The following is a 9,937-nucleotide window of genomic DNA, read 5'->3' on the forward strand; positions in this document are numbered from 1 at the left end:
TGGTGCCTTCTGTTCTCGCCGAAATTTCGAAATCTCAGAGATATGGCGAGGCCATGAGAATGCGAGGCGAGGGTATTACTGTTGTGGCGACGTCACTCGAGCTAGTCCGCTGCTCTCTATTGTGCGTGCATCAGCGCGAACATGTACGCAAGCGCATCTTTGGATTTCAACCAATAAGCGCCGACGCAACGACGTCACACACCCTACGTCACACACAACAACAGCTTAGCTAAGCTAGCCGAGACGACACTCGAAGTCGGACGGACACGTTTTTCTGCCAATCTGTGTGTTTCCCTTTTTGTCCAAATATATTTTTTACGACAACTCTCTTGTCCACGGTGTCTTTTATTCGTTCCACTGGGGTTTAGCAAATGTGCTGATAAAGAGACGAAAATCTCTACTGTGACTAGTGTTAGTGTCTCAACATGGCTACGCTCGTAAAAGCAAAACAACGAACTCAAACGCGTCTTCGTTCAATGTTGTCAACTATTATCCGGATTAATTTTAGGCAAATTTTCCTCAATTCTCCGGAGAGATTTTCATAAAAATGTGAAAAACCCGGAATTCCGGGAAAATCCGGAGGACTTTCATCTCTGATGTATGTTCATGTATGGAGCCATCGACCTGGAGAAGGACAGCTATTACTTATACAGTATACCTCTACAACGAAACCTACATGGGCGAAAATACCTCCTAGTGTGAAAAATCTTCATGCATTAACACTATTCCCACTTTCCTGCCCTCCATACAACGAAAAAAAACCCCTGTTGCATTATAAGAAATATTTTTCTCTGCTCTTGCTTCGCGACGAGATTCACTACAACGAAGTCTAATCCAACAGCGACCTCGACTGCTTCGTTCGGAAATGGCAACAGCAACCACCACCCAGTAGTCCAGGAAGTATTTGTTATTGTTCATTTCAGACGCAGCAAGAACGTTGCATTGCTAAAATGGCTACCTTTGGATGTCAGGCAGCTAAGACAAGAAGAGATCTGACACTGGAAGAGAGGGTAAAAGTGATCAAAATTAAAGACGGAGGAAGCAAAATAAAAGACATTATCCAAGAAATGGATGTAAGTGAAAGTGAATGCTGATCGTAAATTTCGCAATTTCTTTCCCTTTTTTTCTTTCTACACTGACTATATGAAGTGTCAAATATGTGTATGCTCATATTTCTGCACTATTGGAATAAAAATAAAGAGTACACATACGTTTGTGTGTGTGTGTGTGTGTGTGTGTGTGTGTGTGTGTGTGTGCGTGTGCGCGCGTGTTTACGTCTGAGATCAAATTTGTTCCAGTGAAAAACCCCCTGTTGTGAAAAATTTCTTGCTGCAAACATGATTTCGTTGTTGAGGAGTTTCACTGTAGAAAAGGAAAACAATCCATTTCATTCACTCCACAGAATAAGCAATACAGTATTCTTACTTTTTTTCATGTCCCTGAAAGGCGGGTTGCTAAAGCAGTAGGGGCACAGGGGGTAACTTTTGCCTCGGGTACCAGAGGTCCACAGCAGGAGCTCAAAGTCATCCAGTGGACAGCGAAGCTCCTTGTATAGCTTGATGGCTCCATTCTGAGGTAGACTATATGTCTCATCACAGTGGGAGCAGTGCAGTCGACTGGGCTTGGCCTGCAAACACGTCAGGGCAATAATCAATCATAATACATTTTACTTTTGTCATGACTTTCGCTAGTCGCCTCGACACTTCTGTCATCATCATCAAGATGACACTGGCGTGCCTAAAAACGAAGCATGCGTTTTTTACACACACACACACACACACACACACACACACACACACACACACACACACACACACACACACACACACACACACTCGTATTACTGGATTTTTTTTCTCAATAAAATAGGGGTATCTACAATTCTGTTGACACACATATATTTATTTAAAATGGCATTTTTATTGTCTTATGTCAGTTTAGGAAGTGCCGAGTCCTATGTGGCCCCCTGCATCATTTAAGTTGACCACCTCTGGTCTAAATAATTCACCACATATTCAAATTACACAAATTACAGATATTCCTAGCAAACCTGTGACCTTTTCAGTTGTTATAGCATCATGATGATCATGATCATACCAGCTCACTTATGACCGTTGGAGCAAAAAATAACCGGTTTTCATTCAATCTTTAGTGACCTCTTTTGTGGCAATGTCATCGCAACCAGGGATTTGCTATACTCTCTGAAGTATAAACCGCCACTTTTCCCACGCTATGAAGCCTGTGGCTTGTGGCTGACCAATGAAAGCGTCCGAGTTCGCCCTCACATTGAATATTCATCCACCATTTGCGGTTGGAGTGCACACGCGTAAGGTAGGGGCAAGCGACAGATCAATAGATTCTTAAAATAATCCTTAGTGAGCAGCACTAAAATTGAAAAATAAGTGGCTAATCCATACCACTGGTATCGGTCAATCTCACTCATGGATGAGTGTTGGAATTGAAAACATAAACCTCTGTAACTGAGCCTTTGCCACAGCCCAAACTTTTTGGAAATGTGTTGCAACAATCAACAAAATGAAGTTTATTTGCAAAAAAAAATCATAAAATAACATTCATCAATTTGAACATTAAGTAATTCGTCTTTGTAGTGCATTCACTTGGATATAGGTTGAAAAGGATTTGCAAATCCTTGATTCGTGTTTTTATGTTAAACACATCTTCAACAGGAATTGGGATTCGTACAATCTGAACAAACATTTTTAAATCACTACCTCTTGAACAGTGTCAATCAAAATTGAGCATTATGACCTTTTTAGAGTTCAGTCTTATCATGGTTAACCTATACAATTTAGAAATAAACGCAGATATATATGTGGGGGGGGGTTCTTCACAATATGATCAGAAGATGATTAAAAGAACTACAAATTACTCTGGAATAATGTGTAAATTAAGTATTTAACCTGGTCACTGAAATTGTTACTTCAAGAAATAACACTGGACACTGAATTACATTTCTGTGGAATTAAAAACATTAGTGTGCTTCTCACTTTACCTGGTGCCTACAAATAACAGACAGCATTCTCTTGGCATGCAAACATGACTAATATACAAACTGTTTCTCACAATCAAGGCAAGTAGTCAAACTCGCACTAAAAAGCACCTTCAAATCAACAATTTGGTATCAGAAATATTTGTTTCATTTGCTTGTGCAATGTGCCGAAAATATGTAAATACAGTAAATGATTGTGAGTCACTTCCAGTTTTTTTTCCCCATGTCTTTCACTAAGCTTTTAAGCTACTTGACAATGACTACAAATGACTATTCAGACCGGACATGTCCTAGTCAGTCAATAAGGACTAAAGGTACTTTAAATTCAAATGCAAGTGGCACAGAATCAATCTCCAACCAGGTCAGGGACACAAACTCAGTCAAATGTCCAGTTGTGTTTGAAATAAATAAATGACCATGAATTTATGTTTTGAAATAGCTCTCAGTTCAAATTACTGTCAGAGGTCCCACATTTGATTTCACATGGTTTGTATGCAAGTATGGAAAGTACAGAGAAGTATGGAATTTGATTGAATAAATGTCTGGAAAAGAATGGAAGCCTGTTACAATGGTTCTATCTCCCCAAAAATAGAGATTGATCTGTGTTTTTTTTTTTTTAATACCTATATACTGTACATATACTGTATTTTCCAGTTCACGAGCTACCGGTCGATCGCCATTGACGTAATGGGCACCCTTGCAGTATCGTATCCATCTGCGTGTACAGTATCTATCCATCTATATAACACATATCCAGTGTTCTCTCACTTATCACGGTTGATGGGGACTGGGACCCTGCCGCAATAAGTGAAAAACCGCGAAGGAGGGTTGCCCCCCCACCCCGCCGATGAATTGTGTTGTAACTGTATGCGGGTACCAGCATTTTTTAAATATGTAAACAGTATTTATATTTTACACATTTTAGACAAAGAATACAACAGTTCCGTATTTACTTCAATTTTTAAATATAAAACCTTATACAGTAATCAGGGATGAGAGTGGCTAGTGATGAAAAAAGCGGAAGGGGGCGTGGCCGGGACTGGGGCGTGTCCTGGACGGGGGCGGGGCCACTTACAAAAGTGGCACTTAACATGCTGAAGATGAAGTGTATTCAATTTACACACGATTTGAAACTTTAACAGAAAAAAATTCCAAGATTTTTCACTATTCTTTCCAGTGAGAATTGGTGCAATTTTGCTTATGCATTCCTGGTGAGCACCAATATGTAACTTCAAATTTGCTGCTCAAAATCAAAACTAAAAAAGGAAACATTCCCTGCTATATTTAAGATTTGTTCATTACTTGTATTCATAAAGTGTTGTGTAAATGTGATAAAACGCTGTTGATTCTTACCTCATACAGTGATAGTGTCCCACACAGTTTACGATATATGGGTTATGAATGTATTTTATTATATAAAGTCTATTTACAGTATATACAACAATATACAGTTTCATGAGGTAGAATACTTTATTTTCTCTTCATTTTAAGCTTTTTAGCAAGCGCTAAAAGCTTATTGGTCCTCTCCGTCTTTTTCCACTCTCTTTTTAGCCAACTCCTCTTGTTTTTACACATGCTCCAGGCTGTCGAAAAGCGCTTGAGATCGAGTAGTTACTTTTCAGTAGAAATGTCTGTTTTCGGTGTTTCAACGAGGTTGCGTAACTCTGTAAAGCTTTCCATCCTCTCGATCCGTATAGAATGACATCGTCACACACTGTACACAGAGCTTTACCGGCGACATCGAGCTTTTTCACGAAATCCGACACAAGCACAATGGTTCCTCTTTACTGTTTCCTACTAGGGACACCGTCAGCTTTCTATCCAACCAGTCCCATCGAAACGTGTTTTTCAGATCCGCATCTATCTGACGCACTATAGCTTCGTCGTGAGTCTCGATAACATTCGGCATTTGCGAGAAAGGGGTTTCGGAAGGCGAACACGGATTGGTTGTGATTTGCATTTGCCGATATAGCGACCAATCACAACAAGACATTGGTTTTAGCCCGTATAGGAAGTAACGACAAACTAACGCTTCACGATAAAAAACGGGATTCAAAATGGATGCTTGCAAATGTTACTTGTAAACATTACGAGCCCCGAATCTGCCGAAGACAAGTCCGGACCCCCCCCCCGGAATTTTTTTACGGATTTGGAACAATATGAAATAGGTCCATTTTGACTGGAAAAAAAGCGGAATTCCGCCAAAACAAGGAAAAATCTCATCCCTGAGTAATTAACATTCAACAGCAAAGAGGCTTGTGTTAGTGGCGTCAAAGGTGCGCTCTGACGGTGGAGCCGCCGTTAGCGTCCAGCTAGCTCCTGGCCAGTTATCCCCGCACAGCCTATGTGTTTATGATAAGACAATTAATCCGCATTGATGAGGAGGAGGGGAAGAGAGATAGATGTGCTGCTTTTTTCGGACAAACCCAATCACCCTCTCTCGCTCGTGCGTGCGTGAGTGCTTGCGCTCAGCCTCTCTCTCCCCGACGCACATGTAGCAAACAACAGCGTGACGAGACACTGATCAGAGAGAATGTGCTGGACGGGGCTGCAAAGATGCGCAGCCAATCAGCTCACGGGATAAATCCACTCCTGCTGTCATTGGTCGACACTCGTGCTGCCATTGGTCGACGTCGCACCGGGAACCAATCACTGGTACAGTCATGTACAAAACCTCTGAGTCATTCTGCAGTTTTTTCTGAATTTAGTACTTTGGAAAAAAAACGCAATGTAGTGAAGCCACAATAAATGAAGTGCGATATAGGGAGGGATCACTGTATTTTGCTTACCTGGATGAATTTCATGAATCGACGGCACTTGCCACAGCGAGAGATTGGCTTGCCTGCGTCAGCAATTGGTGAAAAGGAGACTTCCATCAATTCATCCATGCCTGCAAATCAAGAGGACTTTATTGAATCAGATATAGGAGTTTGCCTTGGTACATCAGTGCAAATGTGCACACACAAACAAATTGCTGTAAAATTATTCTGCGTCAGTCGCCTTCATGAGCCTGTATACAGTGACAAAATGCTGGAATCTGATGAAAAGCACAAAAAAATTCCAATATCACTGCTTTTTTTTTTTTGATGAAATGCACGGTTTTATATAGTAACAGAAACTGTGGTTTCATGGCAGTCAATGTAGCATTTTTGGCTATGAAGGTGTCCAGAGGGAGTATTTGGAACCACATCGAAATAACATTACGGTAATTTAGTCCAAACAATTTTGTTGCTAATCTTTGGCATGGCCAAACCTTTAAATACCACCAATATCCCATCACCTTACAATTTATTATATGGCAAATAGTTGGCTTTTTGTGTATTTTTCTTCAAGTATAAACATAGATTATTATACAAAACTTGTACTTAAGGGGTTAAAAAAAACATGAATTCTTGTATTCTCCTCTCTGTGTTGGTCTTGTTCACATTTGTTACGTTTTCCACCCATAAAGAATATCAATTAAAAAAAAAAACACGTTTCGAACTCCAATGGATACAAAATAAATTATCTTCATCGGCATATTAATATTAATATCTATGGTAAAAGTGTACAAATTAAGTTAACCACTGTTACATTAAATAATACAGTGAACCAAGACATAGTCATGATTCGGTATGCGTGAATTTCCCAATCACTGACTTTCCTTTAAAACGATCCTCCATTAAAATCACCTCCTGGTTGTTTCTGTGCTGTTTTTGTGACCCGGCCATAGCACAAGACAAGATGACAAAAACGATTTATTGTATTTTGGCGCTTGTGGCATCTTGGAGTCAAGAAACAATATTGAGGTGCCGTGAGGAGTTTCACTGAGCCAAAAGTAGTGCTTTGCCACATTGTGGCATCCATAGACAATTATAAACCTTTTGGATGCAGTCTTGGGGAAACACTTTAACACAGCAAGTCTCAAATTTAATAACAAAGCCATAACGCGAAGATGAATTGTCACCAATGGCTTTAAGCATTTCACTTTATGACATTTGTTACTCGATAGATAGATGACAGATACAGTAAAAGTTCTCATCCCATGAGCAAAAATTTATCATACTATTGATTAAATGTCAATGAGAAAACAATACAATGTGGATCATTTTTTTTATGCAAAGTCAGTCATGGTTGGTTCCCAAAAAGTTGGACAATATTTCTTTTTTTTTGCTTCCATGTGCAACTACAATGGATTTTAAATTAAATCAAGACGTGACTAAAAAGTATCCCTGATGGGAAAGACATCTTTGCTCTGTATGATCTATTTGATTGTTGATAACATAACTATCCATCCATTTTCTGATCTGCTTATCCTCACAAGGGTCGCGGGCGTGCTGGAGCCTATCTCAGCTGTCTTTGGGCAGTAGGCGGGGGACACCCTGAACTGGTTGCCAGCCAATCAGAGAGCACAGATAGACAAACGACCATTCGCGCTCACACCTCGGGACAATTGAGAGCATTCCATTAATATGCCATGCACGTTGTTTTTGGCATGTGGGAGGAAACCGGAGTACATGGAGAAAATTCACGCAGCCACAGGGAGAACATGCGAACGTCACACAGGAATGCTGGAGCTGGAATTGAACCCTGCACCTCTGCACAGTGAGGCAGATGTGCTAACTCGTCGACCGCGTGCGCACCCCCCCCCACACACACACTTACTTCAAATGTGAGCACGGATGGTTGCCTATCTGGAAATACTGGAAATGATTTTACAAAATGTGATCATATAGTTATGTTACAACCAAACAAATCATATAGAGAGCAAACATAACAGCCAGGGTTCATTTTAAATTTGGATTTTGAGTATTAAATTAAGAGTTAAACAAAAGCACTCTACCAAGAATGAGTACATGAATGGATACTGATTTTACACTTGCTATATATTTTGTTCAGATTAGACCACATGTATGGAAGCACCATCATTTTTAACACTTGAATGAAAATTCTTTGCACTCATCAACTGCCTGAAGTCTGGAATCTGAGAGCAATTTTCTACTGTGAAAAGTTTTGTTATGTCAAATCAGTACTGGTTAAATTCCGAATTGAACAACCGCATCGGTTTACTTAACTTGGTTTCTACAAATGTGAGTGACAGCATCATGTTTGCGCCGGCCATTTGAAATTGCCACAATATTATTCACTTCTGCAGAAAAGAACTTGAACAAGCCCGTGTCTTGTGTGTGCCTAATCCAAGGTGTTCATTGTGGCAAACTTACCACATATGGAATCCACAAAATAGTGAAACTTCCTCTTGAAGATATCCAATGCATGCTGGAGTACTTGCTGGAAGTGGGCTTTACCAAGTGCGATTAGATTGAGTTGCTTTTCAACAGCACTGCGAATGGTTGGTAGTACCAGCTCCGCATCTATGAAAGAGATGCAAATGAATGACGCCCGTCACAGTTGCTGTTTTGAACTATTCAATGAACGACATACTGTAGATGCAATGTTTCAAGTTTATCATGATGGATATGAGCCTCTGTGCAGTTTGAATGGTCTGTAATGATGAGTGACAATTTGACTATACTCTTAATCTGCGAGAAAGACTTAAAAAAACAAAACAAACAACAGCAAAAATACAGTGCCGCTAAAAATTGTAATGCAACAAATTGCTTATTTGAAAAAATGTTAAATGGAAGTAGGAATGAACAAGTTACTTCTTTCTCCTCCTTTTTGACTGCTACTTGGGTAATTTTAGTATTTGCTAGAGCCCAAACAATGACTGCTGCCAAGTTTCTACAGTTTTTTTTTTAATTGTAGAATTTGTTTTCTCTGCAATGGATCACATTTTTGAGACCCTAAACATGCATGAAAACTCACCAAACTTCTCCACATTCATTGTCGGTGGTGAAAAATTTGATATTTTAAAGTAAAAACAAAATGGCTCTGTAGCGCCACCAAATTTTGCCCCTTTTTTGGCCTTTAATACATTTTTCACATTTTAAAGCACTCCTAGTGATTTCATCGGTTGGTCTTGAAACTGTGGGTTCTTTGTGTAAAGACGTTCAAGAAATAAAATAAAAGCAAATCCTTTTATTTCTGCTGCTGTAGTGATATGATGTGTGCTCAGAAAAATGATGCCGATTTGGTGGTCTTAACATTCGTGAAAACATACGAAACTTGGCACACCCATCAATCTTAGAAAAAGAAATTGTTTTATGAGTTTATTAAGCGTTTAAAAGAAATAAAAAGGGCTTACCTGTAGTTGTGCCCGCTACAAATTTTTAACGAAACAGCCCTGGTTGATTATTTCACCATAATCTACCTAAAGTTGGAGGCATATGGACCAGCTCTAGACACACAAAAAACTCTTGAGCCCTACTCTAAACTCAACCGGAAGTCCGAGATTTTTAATTGCCTTCCAAATTTTGACTCAATTCTGGCCTTTTATAAAAGGTAATTTCTTCGCGAAGTGGCTTTTAATCTGATGTACTTTTTGACGTACATTTTCAAAACATTCCAATTCCAGTGTGCCAATGTCCTAATGTGCCAGTACTCCAATGTTGCTAGGACTCCAAGGGCCCTTGACAGCTGCGAGCAGCTGTAATTTTTCACCTACTTTTGTATTTGGTCTTCAAAATAAACTACAACATTCATTCATTAAAAATTCAACGCAGAGCCCGTGCAATGAGACAACCAATCAAGAAAAGGCTCTCAATAAACTGAGGCCAGATACCTATCTTGTAATAGCCATGTACGAGGACAATTCCCAGGCTGGTCGGCTTCAACTTGCGTCCATTCTCGACTGTCACATAGTTTCTTTGACATATGTTGTTTATGTGGACAGGAATACTGGCATCCGTACCTGCAAGAGCAAAAAAGGGGAGTCACATGTCACTCCTTCAATTACAACGCCTGAATTTTAGTGAGGTGAGTACACACACACACACACACACACACACACACACACACAAACACACACACACACACACACACACACAC

At 39.8% G+C, this 9,937-nt stretch overlaps 1 protein-coding gene across 2 annotated transcripts in view; it reads right to left on the bottom strand.

Moving 5' to 3' along the window:
• The window catches only part of top3b (DNA topoisomerase III beta), a 38,890-nt gene that overhangs the window by 7,881 nt on the left and 21,072 nt on the right, over positions 1–9,937 (bottom strand). For both annotated transcript variants that reach the window (XM_019897469.1, XM_019897556.1), the window contains exons 13-16: positions 9,672–9,800; positions 8,212–8,361; positions 5,800–5,900; positions 1,426–1,627 (exon numbers count right to left, since the gene is read on the bottom strand). In XM_019897469.1, the coding sequence (XP_019753028.1) occupies positions 1,426–1,627; positions 5,800–5,900; positions 8,212–8,361; positions 9,672–9,800 (582 nt within the window). The remainder of the gene's footprint in view (positions 1–1,425; positions 1,628–5,799; positions 5,901–8,211; positions 8,362–9,671; positions 9,801–9,937) is intronic.

Source organism: Hippocampus comes, unplaced genomic scaffold (genome assembly GCF_001891065.2).
Source record: "Hippocampus comes isolate QL1 unplaced genomic scaffold, H_comes_QL1_v1.1 scaffold179, whole genome shotgun sequence".
Lineage (NCBI taxonomy): Eukaryota > Metazoa > Chordata > Actinopteri > Syngnathiformes > Syngnathidae > Hippocampus > Hippocampus comes.